This window comes from Gallus gallus, chromosome 4 (assembly GCF_016699485.2).
Source record: "Gallus gallus isolate bGalGal1 chromosome 4, bGalGal1.mat.broiler.GRCg7b, whole genome shotgun sequence".
Lineage (NCBI taxonomy): Eukaryota > Metazoa > Chordata > Aves > Galliformes > Phasianidae > Gallus > Gallus gallus.
The window spans coordinates 21,338,324-21,356,994 of NC_052535.1; the positions used below are offsets into that span (position 1 = coordinate 21,338,324).

Consider the following 18,671-nt stretch of genomic DNA (forward strand, 5'->3'; position numbering starts at 1 on the left):
AGTATCTCTTTACATATAGTAATGATTGTATAGAGTATTTCAAGTGCTCTAAGAAGAAATGAAACTTAAAATAGAATTTCCATCCTTCCATTACAGCATCCACCAAATCAAAAGTTACCTATAAAGAGTATCTGATATATTTTGAAAGTACTTCAAAAATGAAATTAGCAGTCCTTTTCAGAATGACCCTGCGCGAAGCCTTGGGAGTGGGAAGAGCACCAGGTAGCATTGTGAGCTGGTGATACTTCCCTCTCTTTCTGATATATTGGAAACAGAATCAATTGCATTCTAGTGTAATTTTAAACTCGTCTGCTCATGGAAAGAAGTTGATATTGAAAGGAAATTTGAGCTAGCACTCTGTAAACCACTACAAAAGCTCTTTGTAGATCAGTTGCACTTGTTCTTGAAAACTGTTGACAATGGCAGAATTTGTCCCTGAGGAGACTGGTAAGGCATTGTGCATCTGCAAATGTGGGGAGCTGAAGCTGCAGTCAAATTGAGGAGCAGAGGACCAGTGGAATCCTGTTGCTGAATCCTTCAACTGCCCCAACTGACCCTCATCAGCATATTCCTTCATTTCTTCCATGAGGTCCCTGGATTCTTCAAGTTGATTTCCTATAAGCTGTGGGCTTAAATGCACAGATCCTGTTTTCTATAAACTTCAGACAAACAAATTCTGAACCATGCCTCCAAAGATTCTGAACAGGCTAACTGCTCTTCTGAAGGATTTGTGGCTGTGCTTCTGTGTCTTGATCACTCTTTGGCAAAGCTATGTCACAGACTTGAGCTTACTGTCATTGTTCTTTGATCCTTGATCAGTTTATGTCCAGTAATTGCTTTAAAATTAGAATATGTTTAGAAGTATATCATTCTGACTTTGTATAAAAGGTCAGTCATTTATCCACCTGGGTCTCAAATTTCAGCACAAATTAATATAATCCACATCTACATAGCTTATCTGGCTTATTGCTATAGTAAATTAATTTTTAGCGCAAAGCAAAATTATCCTTTTAAATATTGGCCTTAGGTCATTTCTCTTGTTTGATTAGCATTTGCATCTTGTTACTAGGATGCATGGGGAGGAATTACCTGGTTGCTTTATATCAAAGGAAATTTTAATTAGCTCACGATATAAATGTTTTTTTGCCAAGTTAAGAGTGTTTAATATTCTCTTGTAATTGAACATCTGATGAACTAATAAGTATTTATGACTTGATATTCACACTCAAATGAAAATGAATATTTATAAAAGCACAATCTCAGTGATCTGTATGCTTCTAAGAGCATATCTAAAAGTAAGCATATTTCTTCTGTCTCTGTTTAGTCATTCGTGACTCTTTGGAAGATCCTGTTTCCAGAGGCGGTGCTGCCTGCCCCTTGGGCTACTTTCCCTGTGGCAATATCACAAAGTGCTTGCCCCAACAACTTCACTGTAATGGTGAGGATGACTGTGGGAATCATGCTGATGAAGACAACTGTGGTATGTTGTTAAAGCTTTTCCTTGTTTCTGACAGTCACTGAAACCCATGCACTGTTTGCACCAAGTGGAGAGTTACAGAGTAGTAGCAGCAAGAATATTACGTGTTTTGCAGAGGATGCAGTAGATATTGGCTTTCCCTGATAAAGCCTCTCAACAACCCATTTGCTAGGGAGAAAGGTCCATATTTGCATATCGTAGAAGTTTATCCAATTTTATCATATTTACATATTGTTTTGATGATGTGTATGTGTGTGTGAACTAGAAAAGATCCCTGCTGCAGAAAGATGGACCTATGTGCTGACAGTTTGTAATGCTTGATGTAACTGTTAAAGCTGGCTGGGAAGCATAATTTAAAATAATTTTCAAAGTTGGTCGAAATCTTTCATGTCCTAAAACAGAAGAAAAAACAAAGCCATGCTTGTATGAGTTCTGCAAGTTGCGAGGCTGCCAGATTTTGGAAATGTAGATATCTCAGGAAATGCACATAGGCCACTGCTGCCTGTTGCTACGGTACTTGTCACGCCTGCCTCCATCTCCATGGAGTGAAGCTGCCACATCTGGCCAGGCACACTGCCATCAGAATGGTGCATGGAGACAAAAAATAAAAACTATGAAGTGAAATTTTAAAGCTACATACACTAATTTTTCTGAAAGGTATAATTTGAAACAAAATATGGTAAGTGCATTTTTCATTAACGATCTCAGCAAAATCAATGAGATAATGAAGCCATGTTTGTTTTCACTCCATATCCTCAGAGCTGAAAACTGTGCCTGCATGCAGTATCTTATTTCTCTGCCTATGAAATTCTAGCATTTTACTCCATGTGAAAATTACTTTTGGCTCTAATCCCATTTAAAAGACCTGTTCCTTCTTCTAGATTTGTCACTTACTTCCACCATAAACATACTTTTCATTGCCAATGTTTTAAACGTTGAACAAAATTGACTCTTGTTCTATTGTTTCTCTGTGTATAAGTTGCCTCTTAAACAGTTGATTCATGTTCCATTTTTGTAAAGTACCAGAAGGTCTATTGTGCAAGGACTTGCTAAAAGTGTACAGACTGATCAAGTGGGGATTCGGAGACATACAGATTTGTAACAGAATATACAGGACAACAGAGCCTGCAAAGCAATTTTGCTGCAATATAGAATCCATTTCCAAGCACAGTAGTTCAACAGTGAGCTAGATACCATTTCTGAGAGCCTAAATTATAAAAGATGATGAGTTGTATCAGGACTCTGAGAAATTAGTGGGTTTTTTTCTTGTATCTTAACCTGATATTCTCAAAATGCATACCTTATATAATGCATTGTGGTCATATTCAGCTCTAAAACTGATATAGCAGTCAAATTTTATTGCTTGGCTAAAAGAAGAGTAATTACATTACCTGAAAACTTGAAATGTTCTGTTGGGGTTTCTGTAACATTCCTACACTGATGTGTGGAAATCATTGTTGGATAGATTTTTTTCCAACCATTCATCTTGCTTAAAATCAAAGAAAGAAAGAGTCACCAATTGGTTCCCAAGACAAGGATGCTATCCAGCTGTTTCTTTATGTTGCAGTTTCCCAGGACCACTTCAGTGTGCCTGCCTTTATGCCAGGAGTTATAGCTAGTTCTTTACACCCTTTTTTTAATATATAGTTTCCAGTTGAAGTCATTGCTCCCGGTTACTGAAAAGCAATTAAAAATTAAATTATTTCACTGAAGTAATTGTTTTGTGCAGCACTATAGGAACATTTAATCTTATCCGCAAGGTACTCTAATTAAGTAACTCAACTTTTAAATTCTTGCACACTTCTATCTTGCATAAATTTAAATAAGAATTTTGAGGTGGTAACTCATTCAAGCCAGCACATGTGATTGGGATGGGAAAAAATACTGTTGGCCCTAAAAGGAATTCAGAAATACTAAATACATGCTTCTCAGGTACAGCTAGCTAGAGCAACTGCTCCACCAATTATGCCTTCAGTAATGACAAAGCCCTATCTTCAGCCTACAGAAAAATACTATAGGAAAGACTTGCATTTATTTTAAACCAGTCTTATAAAGAAAGGAGGTGCAAAAAAAAAAAATAATTTATCACAAACAGTAGTCCTTCCTTTGATGGGAAGGATGATATCAATGAAGACAACTTTTTTTTTTTTTAAAGCACTTCTTTTGAAGATCATAATAATGCCATTGCAAAAATTGGGTGAAAATGCTTGAAAAAAAGAGATACTCTAAACATAAGACAACTCAAGGTCCAGCTGTTCAATAGTAACTGCTATATGTGCAGAGTATTAATAGAAACTGATTACCAAAATAACACTTTTAAGAAATATCAATGCATTAAACAAGCAGAGAAGTAATTAGCATAAAAGCACTCTTAGATATTCAGAGAGAGTTGCTTTGTAAAAATCTTTCAATGACATTATGACAAAAAGGCATAGATATTTCTTATATGGTTGTCAATTACAGTGTGATACAGAAGCTATCTGGGTATTCTGGCCTTGCAAATTACTTAAGGTGGAATCTTGAAATTCCACACGTAGTATGGTTAATCAGCAGCACAGCTTAGAATCTGTCTGCCCTGTAACTTGCTAGATTATTGCTTTTTTTTTTAATTAGTTTGATACTTAATATGCGATGTACTAACCCATATTTAGATCTCACATGTCTTTATGGTAGGCTGGAAATAAAAGGTGAAAGAAACATCTCTCCATGCATTAATGCAAGATAGACCAACATAATAGGAGTCTGAAAATACTCACATTAGTCAGTGAGAAGAAGGCTGGTGTCCGGATCCTGTTATTAGTTGTCCCCATTAACATACTCTGCAAGTTTACCAGGCTACTGCGTAATGCATACCACAAACATTTTATAGATGTAGATCAGAAATCATCAGAGATTTAACTAAATATTCCAAGTATCTTTTGGCAATTCTGCCTCTCCTCTTTTCTTGAGCGGAGTTCTGTAGTTTCCCACTTTATTCATATGATGATACTTATGTCGTAATCTTTGAGAAGGTTTGCAATGTTCGTTCTCTTTCACACACTGCATGCCCTATAACAGTAAAATATGATTACAAATATTTGAAATTAAAAGTATTCTTCATTCACCGGTAGGAGTCTTCAGATGTTCAGTAATAGCATTTTCTGTTAAATCCATGCACGTAACGATTAGCTTTGTGGGGCCTCCTTCACATCTGCTTTCTCTTTTCTTTCCCCTGAGCTCTCTATCAGAATAATAAATTAAAAAATAAGAGATGCAGCCTAAAATTAGGATAATGGGCAGAGTCATATTTAGATTTGAGATGGCCATCGCAGTTCTTAACCTTGGGGTGAGGGTGTTCTGTTTGGCAGTTAAGCTTCAGCATTTCTTCCACTTCACAACCCTTCTGGATAGGGGATATCCACAGCCAGTGTGTTACAGAGAATGAGGCTGCTCATGTTTGAAGATTCACATGCCTTTTTCACACAGTTGGGTTTTCAACCAATAAAGTAGTGTGTGTGATATCCTGATGGGGAAGAGCTTGAGGCAGTATAGTAAACAGCTATAAGAGAAGGAGAGCAGCAATTTATCAAGCCCTAAGTGATGACAGGTTCTTTTCAAACTATTATTAGATAACCTTAAATGTGCATGGAAAATGCAGTCTTACCTTATGAACTTGAAAACATAGTCCATCAAGTAACGGGTGGCTCTGCAAATTTTCCATAAATATAATATTTTTAAACAAAAATGATTTATGTAATGTTTTATCATTTGTCATAAATGCTTGTGGCTTTGTGAAATTTTCCTTTTTAAGGTTAAGTATGGCAGTAAATTTTTCCCTGCTCTTCTGCCCTGTACTCATCCTTTCTGAAATACTGAGTTCTTCATAAGGCAACCAAGTGTGATGTTTAGCAGTTTAGCCTTCATCGCGTCTCTCTTGGAACTATTTTTGTACTTTGTTAACATAATCATAACAAAGGTAGCAATTCCAGCGTCCTTCTGTGTTCAAACCTGATTTAAGACAATTAGGCAAAACATCTTAAGTTTGATTGTCCCACTAAGGATACGCTTGATTTCAATCATAACAGCTTCAGCCTAATTTTCAAACTTTGGCCAGGTTGATATGGGAACTGTCTATGAAGCAAGTAGAATAAAAAGTTATTTCTCACACTGAAGAGTTTGATGCTACAGAGTTACTGCTAAGGTACTCTACCCTAGCTCTGTGCAAAGCCCTTTGAAGCTCAGTGGCATTTTGGAAGGGCCAAGTGCATGCTCATGAGGAGAAGCATTTTGAAATCTGTCTTGAGAATAATACTCAGTGATAAGCAAAACAGAACTAAAACCAACAACACTAGACAAAAGCAACAGCTGTTGAGTTCAGAACAAAAATAAGAGAACAGTATTTGTGATGTAGCTCTTCACCAAGTCCACTTGTGTTTTATTATATTCAAGTACGTTTGTTTATATGAACAAATTCTGATGTAACAAATAGCAAAAGTGTATGAAAAGTTAGATCATAATACAAATGTACTCTACAACTTTGGACAGAAAGCAGTAAAGTTGCCAGAAATCATCAATGGATATTTTTCAAATCACCAACTGTCTGAGTATATTTAGACATTTTTTTTCCCTTAATCTGCTCCTCGATTGAGTATTTACATTTAGAAACTTCAGTGTTTGTTGTTATGCTATACTTAAGTAGTTAAGAGGGCTGAAAGAGCAAACTTCTGCCCTAGATAAAAGTCAGTTTCCTTGAATAAATATTTCTATTACTCACAGTGATAAAAAATGTAAGGTTATCAGTCTAATAACCTCTGTGTTATTATCTACTCTAGATAAATCAGGTCAGTTATCCTTTTGAGGTCCTATTTACAAGGTACTGTAAAAATTCCCAATGCTGATAAACTTTACATCAGTGTGGTACTTTACATATGGTCTTCTAAGATCTTTGTTGCAACTGACTTTAGTGTTCCTACCATTCCTCCGTACAATCAATGATTTGTTCATATAAGTGTGAAATAGTAGTTTTGCTGATATGATGGCAGTGAATGGCATAGCTTACCTCAGTTTTTTGCTCCAAAACCAACCACTGACTCTTGAGTTCAGTTTGGTACAAAGCTGTGCATGGAAAAATACAGAAACAGAATCAGATTCCGAAAGGTACTGAGCTTTTCTGCTTCCGGAGAACACTGTGTTTTACCTGGGCAATTTGAAAGCACATTATGGTATTTCTTGAAGTCTAAAACAAAGCCCTACTTGTTTGTCTCTGATACATTTAAAACTGTGTGTCTGTCACAGGCTCTGAAAAATCTATTGGATTTAAAGTACCAGTGCATTCACTTCTTTGTAAATAATCCTTCTGCTTTCAGAAGCACTTTTTCCTAACTTCCATTAGGGTTTCATAGTACACAAGCATACAATCTAAATCTATTTAGTTATTGGATTTATGATGTTGTGTTCTAGTTTAGAAATGCAAACAATAAGACCAACGTAAAGCCTTCAGTCATACCTCCTGGGCTTTGATCGCAATACATTTTATGAAGCCAGGTGTGTCAGGTGAGGGCTAATCTGGATTGACTCCACTAACATCAATGGAAAGGCTCCCACTGGATTCAGTGAGCAAAGATTCATGACTTACCTAAATTAGGAAACTAATGAGAAGCTCAAATGTTTCAAAGTGCATTTGTGTTTCATGTTAGCATTTCTAAATAGCACTGGATGTGATTTTTAGAAACACTGTCCTAGCAGTGATGTGTTTTATTTTTTTCTCTCTCAATGAGATGAATTCTAGATTGTGATCTGCAACCTGTAGTGGAAACAGGAAATAGAAAATGTGTCCTCCTACATAGTCCGTGATACACAAATACGACAAATAAATGCCTTAATTCTTCTCTTAGACTTAATTTGGAACAGAGCGGATATGCTCTGCTCAAAATTAGTGTAAGTGTTGTTTCACACTACTGAATAGTTCTTATGCTCAGTCTTGAAGCTGGTTATTGAAATGGATTCTTCATCTATTACTAGCATACAACCACTTAGTCTGCAGATTGCAAATATCAGAAGTAGAGTAAAAAATACATTTAGAGTAAAAATTGTAGTAAATAAATAAATAAAACACTTTAGCATTTATATTCATTTCAAAGCAAAAATCTGCATGTGTTGTGCCTAATAAACTTGCATTTCTATAGGCTGGATTTTTGTGTTGTGAATAAGCCATTAGAAAAATAACTGTTATGCATTTGACTATAACTCCACTTAGTAGCAATAATAAAAAGGGAATAGAAAGAACACCACACTAAGGTGTTTTATCTCTTTTTTCACTAGCAGGATCTTTAATTATGCAGTACTTAATGGAATAAAGTTGCCCGAGCTATTCTGAGAGCACAAGTTTCCTCAGTGTTCAGAAATCTGGCTTCTGGACAATTTTGCTGATAGTTCTGCAAAACTGTTTTTTGGCAGTTAGGCAGTGATTGTAGTGTGTGTGCATTTGTTTTTTAATCACAGTGTCATAGCTGCGTTTTTCCAGTCCAGTGAAGCAAGAACAGGCATGCAGATTTAATTTAAGATGTTTCTGACTCTCCACAGGAGTTCTTCACTGGCTAAATACACTTACTATTGTATTGCTCCCAGGCCTAAGAGGTCTCACAAAAGGCAGGATTCAGTTCCCCATACTTAGCATTCATGTATAGATGTTCGTTATGGTCTCTCTAGCTCCTAAACTGGGTATACAATGGAAATCACAGATGTGGATTGCTGAAAGAACTGAGGCAGTAAGCTCTTTGAAGTCTTACACCTATTTCTATTTACAAGCAATGGCCTCACCTGTTACTGTCATCATGCCATCAGGCTGGCCTTACGTCAAGAATTATTACCCCTTTATAAAAGGGCCTATAAAAATTGACAGGATGAAAGTAATGAAATTCTGTATAGTTGTCATTGTTTTCCCTCGTATATTTCTTTGAAGATCTACAGAATTAGAGAGAATTACTGCAGTTCATAGATTTATTACATCATATTTTAGATTTCCGTAGCAGAAAACTAAATTTCTATGGGATGTCTGAAAGATACATGCTTTAATACTGCAAGTTTGCTCGTTAAGAAATGGGAAAGTTCAGAGAATATGACATTCTTGGTTTTGCCTCAGCAGATTGCAGATGAGCTTGACAATTTTATTTTTCAAATAATGAATAATATTTATACTTAGTCTAATGTTTTCCTGGCATATCATTTATTTACGTAATGCTTAAAATGTGAGGTATAAATGTGTGAGACAACACTCAGCTCTGAGTCCTAGGTTGTAAATTCTCATTATAAAGCAAAAAGAAAGCACATGGAATTCAGCAGCATGTGTTCATAATGTAGCAAATATTTGGTAAAAGATCAGATCTTTAAGTGTCACATTAAAATTTTAATATAGGCAATTGTATATGGACAACTTTTTTTCTTCTGTCCTTGCTTTTCATCCAGCTGCACATGCCACTGAAATAACTACATTTAAACTGATGTGTAAAACTATCAGCAAATCAAATAGCTTTCCTGAAGCTCTGGACGTTTTTAATCAATCAACCAATCAGATCTTTAAAGATTGTTGATAGCTGAGGGAAACATTTCTCCAGACTTTTGTCTCTTTGGGTCTCCAAAGTCATGGCTCACTCATAGTGGAACAGCAGAGCAATACAATGTTTTATATACATATCCGTGCTATTAGCTTGTATTAATTTATTGTCACATCTATTTCAAAACTGGTACATAGTTCTAGAAAAACAGAACAGAAAATTTGAATAATGTGTATACATCAAAAATTGTGTTCTATAAACTAGAAAACTCTTGTGCAAGTGTTTTACAGGAATAGAGGTACAATATTGAGAAGATACTTATCTTTTGGAAATTGGAGCCTGCTTATCTCCTTAAATTTGCAGTGGTTTAATACAGGTATCTTAAAATCAAGAATAAACTCATGTAAGCAGGAAAACTAGCCCATTCAGGAAAGTATAAATCTCATTTGAATTGATTTAATACCTTTCTGTTTGGTTTTCTTCGAGATAACATTGTCACACATAAATAGGCATGTTATATTTAAATTCATTAGCAGGTACAGAAAAGGTTCAGTGTACAGTAACGCACATTTTGGTGTGAGGCAAATTGCCTTTGCTTTGATGAGAAGTCATATTTTCTTCATCTGGATATCTAAACTGAGCTGAGAAATTTACCTCTAAGGCAAAATCAATGAGTGTCCCAATGGCTCTTCGGAATGCAGCAGTGTTTATGCATTTTACTGACATCATTTCTCTGCATAATAACCTGTGAACACATAGTCAAGAGAAGGAGAAAGTTTTATAGAGAGTGTTCTTTTTATAAGGCGTGTATTTATATATTATATGGCCCGTACATATATTACAAGCAAATCATATATTTTAACTGAGCAAAGCAGATACTTTTCTTGGATTTGTCACTGAAAGGATTATTTGACAAGATTAACATACTCATTCTCATTCCCATCAGAAATGGTAATCAACGACATTTAGGAAAGAACAGTATGTTAATCTGCCTTCAAATAAGTCCAATTTACAATTATTTAGTTCATTTCTCCCACACAGGGGAATATTCACTTATGCCTTGTTTTCCCAGATCTCCTTCTTACTGAAGTACAGCCAACATAAACTATTTTAGAACTGGCTCAGGAAAAAGTAACTTTTCATTTGAGCTGTACTCCCTCAAAGGATAGATTCTGAATTTCAAGACCAGTACTATTACCAGTCATTTTTTAAACAGTTTGGAGAACCTCATCTCAACAGTAGTAAACAGGTCGCAAACCTACCATATAAACCCTAAATAATTACAAAGTGTTTTAGAGTTCTGGCATTTGGTGTTCCACTGGATGGTTGTACAAAATAGTTATTCATACAGTGCATTCATCTGGGATTTGACAAAACAACTGACATAAAACACTTAGCATGAAACTTGGCCCAAACCAAACATTTTTCAATGTCAAAAAAAAAAAAAAGCCATAGGGAAAAAAAAATGCTCTTTTTTTTTTTTTTTTTTTAATGAACTTCCACACTCTAGACAGCCAGAATGGTTCCAGTACAAAATAATTGGTCTTCGTTTTTCTTTTTTCCCCCCTTCTCTTTTATGACCACTCAAAAATACATAGCTGTCTCTTGACTTCCTTGAAACCACTGGTGAACTTCCACTTCATATTGAACTGCTCCCTCATTCCTTTTTGTGTAGGAGGCTCTGTTCATGCTTTCTCTCTGCAAATATAAACTGCAGTGGTCACCTTTTGTAAATGCTTTGTCACATGGCAAAAATATACTAAAAAGTGGAATCAGATTTTATCTATCCACCCTTCCACCCTTTAGCATCAGAAGCAGAGAAGTACAGACAAAAAAAAAAAAAAAAAGATGCCTTAAATGTCTATCAGCTTACAAGAGGATTAGAATGTATGGCATTTAACTATAAATTCAGAGAAGTAGTTAGTTGTCCAAACTTTTCTGTGATTCTAATTATGGATTAGAAGTCCCATGTTTTGAGACTGTATTCCTGGCAGTAAAGAATTTATTTGACATGATTATACTCTGAGAATAAACTCAGTTTTTAATACATGTTTTAAAATCTCTATTTCACAATTCTCAATGAAAGATTCCCCTTAAATCTTACCTCCTCTGTATTCATGCTATTACTACTAGTTCCACCAGCTCCCCAGTTGCTGGGTCCAGTTTTGCAAATGAAAGAGTGAAATCCTTTTTAAAATTAAAAAACAACAAAAGCAAACAAAACAAAAACAAAAACAAATCCCACAGAAATGGTGGTAGGGGAAACCCCATTATAGCTCTAACTGCAGGACAGAAGGTCTCTAATCACTCACTACTTGACAAAGGATCTATTTTCCTCATTTCATCAATTATAGATTCCATATTTCATGTTTGTAATCCAGTCCTAAAACTGAACTTCTGCTGAGTGTTTAAAAAAAGCAGAACAATCTGCAGATTTAGACACCCTTCATTTTGTCCAAAGTAAATTATGCTGCTTCTGATAATCAACTTAGTTATCTGACCTGGCAAAACTGCTAATGCTTCAGCAGACATCAGGTGCTCTCAAGGAACTTAATGAAAATAAGTGCCTTCTCCGGGTGGGAAACTGACATTCTTGCAGGGCATAGTATGGTTAACGCATATTTTGAAGTCAAGTTTTTTTGCTCTTTATAAAGCAGTTCCTGAAGACAGAGATTTCTTATTGCCTCAAATCTTTTCAACTTATGCATAACAGATGGATAAAAGATTAAAGATAGTTTGCCTGAAGCTCCTACTCATTCAAAATATCTGTTAATTAGCATGCTCAGTGCAGCTTTTCAGCTTAAGCATCTCTCAGAAGAGCTCCATCTGCTGACACTCTGCGGGCAGCTTTAAGGAGATGCTTGCAAGGTAATTTCCCTGCATAGCTGAGGAAAATGCATTGTAATGTGACATGAGGAATAAGATACCCCTTTCAGAATGGGAGAATTTACAAAAAATTAAACACATTTCACTTCTCCCTACCTATTTTTTGAGACAATAGCTCTTGCTTGAACATAAAATAAAGTTATAGGAAAATGTGCCTGAGGAATGGTATTTAATTAGTATAACTAGACTAGTACCATGCAAAATGGAGGAAGCCATTGTTAGTGTATTAAATAAATGCAACTAAGAGCATAATAATAAAATCAGCAGAGCCATCCTTCGGGTTTTCATGTAAATGTTTTTTGACATATAATTACATTATAATTAGGTATAATTACAAAATAATGTTTCTAATTACCACTGACACTTTAGCCCACCAAATAGTGAGTGCCAACCTAAGGAGTATTGGTGCTAGTGGTGCAAATTTATTCAAATGAGATGCTTTAAACTAAAAACGTTTGGACATTATTAGAGCTGAAGAGAGGTCGGACTCAAACTAGCAAGACAAAAAGCAGACCACAGCTGACAAAGGGTCTTTTTATTTCTTTTTGGTGGAGTGTTGAATACTGGATTGAATGTGTTACAGGATGTCACACACTGTCTTGAGAAGTGCTGTTTGCATGGCCTCCATCTACATTTTCAGGAAAGAAATTTGAGGCTGTAGCAGTGTGAAGCAGCACTCTGAAAAGTGGTGTAAGTCACAGTAATCACTAAAACTTTCCTGTACAGTGTGACAGACCTGCACACTCAAGAGGGTAGGAAAATGTTCAGAAGTTAAATATTACTTTTTTTTTTTTTTTTTTTTTTTGTGCAACTGTCACAGAAAGTGTTGTTTAAGGTATCAGAAGACATTCCAACTGTGCAAACTACAAACTCCATAAGTACATAGAAGTAATTAGACAGATATATTCAAACAAGGTCATTTACTGTTCTATGAAATCTTCCAGAAAAATCACATTGTGGAAATAAAAAACAAAACAAAAAATAGATGCTACTGAATTTAGTGAAGGTATTATTCTAATGTGTGTGCTGTTCGATTTTGTTGTTGTTGTTTTGTTTTGTTAGAAGACAACAATGGATGGTCTCTACAATTTGACAAACATTACACATTAGACAAAATGAAATCCCTGTACGCATTTCAGACCAAGACACCAGAGTGCCGTAAGTTATTGTTATTTACAACCCCTGGAAATAAATATCTAACAAATGTGCTTATCAAAAATGGAAATACAGTGCAGTTTCGTTTGTAGCAAAATAGAAATAATATCTCAGAATAACAAATGCATTTAAGCTAATTTCAGTTGCAATAGGGGTGACTCATTTTCTATTAGAGGAGTGTTAAATGTTTGCCATTTGGGAGGACAATGTAAGTGTTCAATTGAATACATGAATACAGCTGAAAAGATCATGAAATGCACATTTTTTCAGAGTGAAATGAAGGCAACATTCCTTCAAATTCACTTTTTCACTCAACATATATTTCTTGAACCCTACGCCCTGTTACACCTACAGTCATTTGTCCATTCATACAGATTTTCTGAAGTTGTCTAGTATGAGCACTAAGATTAAGCACAGAGATAGAACTTTGCTCATTCTGGTAAATATAAAAGAATCAAATAATCTAAAAAGTCACAAAAAAATTGAAAAAAAAGATAGCATGCCATTTTCTTGTATCAAGCCTATAGCTCTGTCGTAAAAGCTCTTTCTCTGTGGCTGGGAGTTGAAATATGTTTTTAATGTGCCTTTACGTTCATTATTAGGGTATTCCTAGATCTATATAAATGATGTAAAAAAAGAGTATTCCTTATATGACACAGGCTGGTAGATCTGTCTTTGAGCTTCACTGTTCTTTTACACTGTATTTCTTTCCTTTGCATCCCATCGTAACACACACCCAATCTTCACCACAATCACGTTCATGCCTTCCTGCAGTGGCCGGTGCTGTACCAGTAGAATGTAAATGCCAAGGGCTGGAGGTCTTCTGTGATGCTGCCAAACTGCGTGATGTCCCTTTGGTCCCTTCAAACATAACCACGATGTGAGTAGAGCATGAAAGGGGTCTTGTGCTATGTTCAGGCTTGACAGTCAGTTCTACAACCATTTCAGAACTACGATCATGTAATTAAAACCAGTTGGCTCAGCTGGTAGTTTTAAAAGCATAAAGTCTCTCTGTTAACAAGTCCATTAAGATTTGAAGTACAGATTTTCACTGCATACCACAGGAGAAAAGGAACTGAAAAACTCTGTGTAAAGTGGTCATTTCTTATTTGTAACAGTGGCTTGTGCTAGCAAAAAAAAAATAATAATAAAAATAAAAAAATTAGAAAATTAAAGAAATTTTAAAAATAGATGTTTCATTTTAAGACTTAAGTCTTTTTCACTGTTCTACAATTCTGGCAATATTCTTACTCTATATTCCAGACAATAACCTTGATTCTAGTAAAACTATCTACTTGAGCAAATAGTTCTCATTCTATGCCTCTGAACAGTCTATTATTTAGCAGGATTTAATCTGAGGTGGGTCATCACACAGACACATAGGTGTAAGCACACACTTCTTGTTCAGAAAATGGCTAGTATTGTTCTTTGTTTGCCAACTCTTGTTTGAGAGGCCACTTTCTGTATGCTGAAGAGCAGTATCAAATGTCCCAAGGATCCTTCCTGAAAAAGCAAAGGTACAGATCTCTGTTGACTTTCAGTTTCTGTTTGCATTTGGATGAGATTCTTCTTGTTGGTTCACGTTCAGTAGTTCAAATTCAGGTTAATGCAGAATGTCATATGTATTTAATATGCATTTAAACTTTTTGCTGGCTCAGAGACAGCAAAGGCTTCAAAAATAAAGGTGCAGTTCTGGCTTTAGAAAAAAAACAGTGAGTCAGGGAATCTGTCTTTGTGACTAGGCTTCAACCATGTCCTAAATGGTTTTTGTTCTAGTCAGGGCACCTAAGTCAGTGCCCAATGGAGACGGGGATGTAGAGATGCACAAATGGGGAAATAAACCGTATATGCATTTGAAGTTTAAAATAAAAGACAAATTTATTTCATACTCAAATCTTTTCAGTTCTTGGATTTAACTAGTACTTTGTCTTCTTCCTCAAGAACATTGAAGAGTATTCTTAGATAATAAAGTATTGGGCTTACAGCTTAAATGGGTATGAATACTGAGAGCCTCATGTTATTTTTATTAATTAGCAGTATGAAAGATGCTCTTACAGAGTAAAAAATCATTGCAGAACTGTAGGAAGCTGGTGAGGACTGCTAATCTCAATGAGCCCAACCCATTGCAATTGTTGGCTGCCAGGAGAAAAAAGCAAAAAAAACCAAAACATTTACTGCCTGCATCACCAACCCCTAGGACAGCAAATTGGCAGACAGCAGAGCTGCAGAATCCTATTCCATAAGCAAACAACAGCAACACCGCTTTTTTAGGCCCAAGGCAAGACTATGCATTGGTGTCTCCATGGTCTTCACCCGGTGTTTGCCTTCCTTTCACTGTCTTTCAATTCCCAGTGAACAGACCTTTTATTTTTCTCATGTCAGCTATCTGACATGAGGACTGAATGAACAGCAAGTTTCCAAAGGAAGCTTCTTATCTCCAAGATGAAGAGTGTGTGTTCTTTTCTCAGAGGGAAAACTATCGTCTTTCCACCCTGACTGGGAATCTGCCAGCTCTTTGGAGTGCCCAGTGACACACCTTTGATCAACAGTATAGTGATATAGATAGACCCTGTCACAGGTCTACAGATGATACTCTTGGTTTTACACTGTTAAAATTAGTTCATGCTGTTTGAATCACATTTTTTAGTCATATGGACAGGGAGGATTGAAAGGATACTGTCTGTATGAAAAGTGGAAAATGGAAATAACAGCTGCTTACAAAATTTCAACAATTGGTAAAATTATTTCTCTTTTCATGCCTTTTCACAATCTCCATTAACTCAAACTCACTTCTAGCATAAACTCTTTACTTGAATTGGTTGATGCAAATAGATTTGATTCTGTTTGACTTTAAAAATAGAGTATGACAGTAAAGAGCACAGCTACGTCTTTTAGTTAATAAGCTATGCAGAAACAGTCCAAAACGTATAACCTGACTCTACTGTAAAAAGCCAGTTATTATAGAAATTTCTGCCAAATAATTTGATTTACTGTGAAAATGCATCAGAATCTGTGAAATCCTTGGAATTGCGTGAAATAGGATAAATTCATCCTCACTATACCTACAGAGCAGATTTACTGTGTGCATTCACTCCTACAGGTCTCTTCAGAAGAACTTGCTAAGGAAACTTTATGCTGACGTTTTCAGAAAATACCAAGACCTTAAAAATCTGTAAGGGGGCATTTCAACTTAAAATATCTGTTAAGATATTTAAATGTTCATTCTTTCTTTCTCTCTCTCTCTCTCTCTGACACTCATACAAAGCATAATGTGACGAGCCTCAGCTTACACTCAAAATTCTGTTTTGTCTTACACTCCAGTACTTCACTAATCATGTAACCTGTTTGGTTCAAATAATTTGATTGGCATCTCTTTTTTTTCTCAAAGCTATAGTTTCTGTGTATTTAATTTTTCTTATATTGATTGGTTTGTACCAGCAAAATGTTAAAATTTCATTGTGTCTGAATGAAGTTAGGTTTGTAATGAATAGCAATATGTCAAAAGAAGTGGAAGCTTGAATCCATTTACTCAGCAAAATCAAAGTTAGAAGAGTTAACCTTTCCACTGGAATGGGAAGCCTACTCACATGGCATTCATTTTTACTTCTGAACATGTCTGCTACCAATCTGCTAATGTTGTAGAATCATAGAATAATTTAGGTTGGAAGGGGCTTTTAAGATCATCTAGCTCCAACCCCCTGCTATAGGCTCAACTAGTCAAATAGTTATAGCAGAATAACAGGGTGTGTGTTTATGATGTGCAATGCATATGTTTTTCAAAAATTGTAGTTTTTAATGAGTCTGATTGATATAGAATTAGTTCCATTAAGGATTACATACAAAATTCTAAAACCGTATGTTCCTAGGAAAAATACTGGATGTCAACTTTCATGGCAACTGTTTTGTATTGCAGCACCATCTTGTGTTCATGATGTTAATTAAGTACCATTGCCTTAAGGACTTTAAAGATATGTTTTCATTGAGAGTATAAACATACTTCCCTGAAGAAGATATTTGTTGCTAATATTAACTTCACACATCTCTGAGTGTATGTGTTTAGAAAGCTCTTGAGCAGTGAATGTCACAGACCCACTTTGTAAAAATTAGTGTTTTTGTCACTATAGCAGGAGTCTCAGGTCTGATCTATCAGGAGACTGAGCATAACCATTTCCTTGTTCATTGTAGGCAAACCAAATACCCCATCAGGCAAGTTTTATATTTCTGCTATGATTTTTTATTTCTCTTAAAACACCTTTGCAGTCTCTGCAACTCAAGTTCTGAAACGATAGTTGTCAAATTTAAGATGTAAGAAAGTTTGACAGCCTCTTTTCCATTTTAGCTGATAAACTGTAATTCTTTACTTACACTCCCTTTGACTTTGCATGCTACAGAGAATTGATTTTTGTTGGTTTTGTTCTATCTTCCCAGGTATCTTCAGGATAATAAAATCAGAGCTGTGTCCAAACACGCTTTCAAAGGTTTATACAACTTGACAAAATTGTAAGTATTGCTTTAGGAATATTTAAGAGAAACTGGAACAGCTCTCAGAATTGCTGCAGATCTCTCTCTCTTATTTGTTTCAATGTTGGGAAATTACATAATGGTCCAAATCTTTATCTCCATGGTTTGAATGAAAAAAACAAAGATTGAGAGCTATCTGTGTTCTGTCTATGTAAGTTTATCTGACAGGACAATACTCTGAAAATATGACTGGGCTCCATAAATCACTCCTATTGCCCAAATATGCAGAATGGAAGGAGACTGTATGATAGTCAGAAAGAATGGGAAAAGGAGTAAATCTTGCACTGAATTTGAACCCTTTAACATGCTATTCTGGTTTATGGAAGTGAACATGAGCAGCTGGTATCAGTAATGAAAAGAACACTTTTGTTTTCCCATTATTTTGCAGTATCTTTTTGTAAGAGAGTTTAGACTTCTAAGGAAAGAGCTGAGTGAAAGAGAAGATGCATAAATTCCATTATTCAGTTCAGTCTTTTGTCTCTGCGGTGTTTGTGAAGGGATTATTATTTTTTTTAATGTTGTACATCTTATATTTCCTTCACAAGTGTGCTTGATTATCTGTTATTGAAGCTGCCTTTATTACTGTCCCAGATCTTTTATAGTGCTGCCCTTTGTTTCCCCACATTTCTTTTTCCTCAGTTTGGGCATCTCCATTTATGATTAATATCCTTAGCAAAGACCGAATGTGACCCCAGAAAATTCATGGAACTAATCACTCCTCATAATGAAACTGGAATGGGGCTCAAAAGTGGCATGGTGAAAGGGCTCAGTGTGCTGTGTTTTCTTATCTATCAGACAAAATATCTCACATAATTGTTCAGAAAGTACTTACTATGGTGAGTTCCACACTGCTCTGACATTTCAATGAAAGACACGTGCCTAAACATTTCCTGATGCCACAGAAAGCTGGTTTTCCTGGGGAGACAGAGAGGTTGGAATTGCATACAGGAGTGTGTTTGCTTATAAGTGGGCTATTTTTCAAAAAGAAAAAGAAGAAATTTAACACAGTCAAAAATAGTAATGATAAGAAACAGCATCAGTTATCAAGGAAAAATCTTAAAACACATTTTTATGCATCTGATACATCTCATTTTTTTATC

General features: G+C 35.6%; 1 protein-coding gene across 2 annotated transcripts in view; it reads left to right on the top strand.

The window, feature by feature from the left end:
• RXFP1 (relaxin/insulin like family peptide receptor 1) overlaps positions 1-18,671 on the top strand; it is a 48,100-nt gene that overhangs the window by 16,149 nt on the left and 13,280 nt on the right. For both annotated transcript variants that reach the window (XM_420385.7, XM_015285335.4), the window contains exons 2-6: positions 1,325-1,480; positions 12,958-13,053; positions 13,825-13,930; positions 16,151-16,222; positions 17,479-17,550. In XM_420385.7, the coding sequence (XP_420385.3) occupies positions 1,325-1,480; positions 12,958-13,053; positions 13,825-13,930; positions 16,151-16,222; positions 17,479-17,550 (502 nt within the window). The remainder of the gene's footprint in view (positions 1-1,324; positions 1,481-12,957; positions 13,054-13,824; positions 13,931-16,150; positions 16,223-17,478; positions 17,551-18,671) is intronic.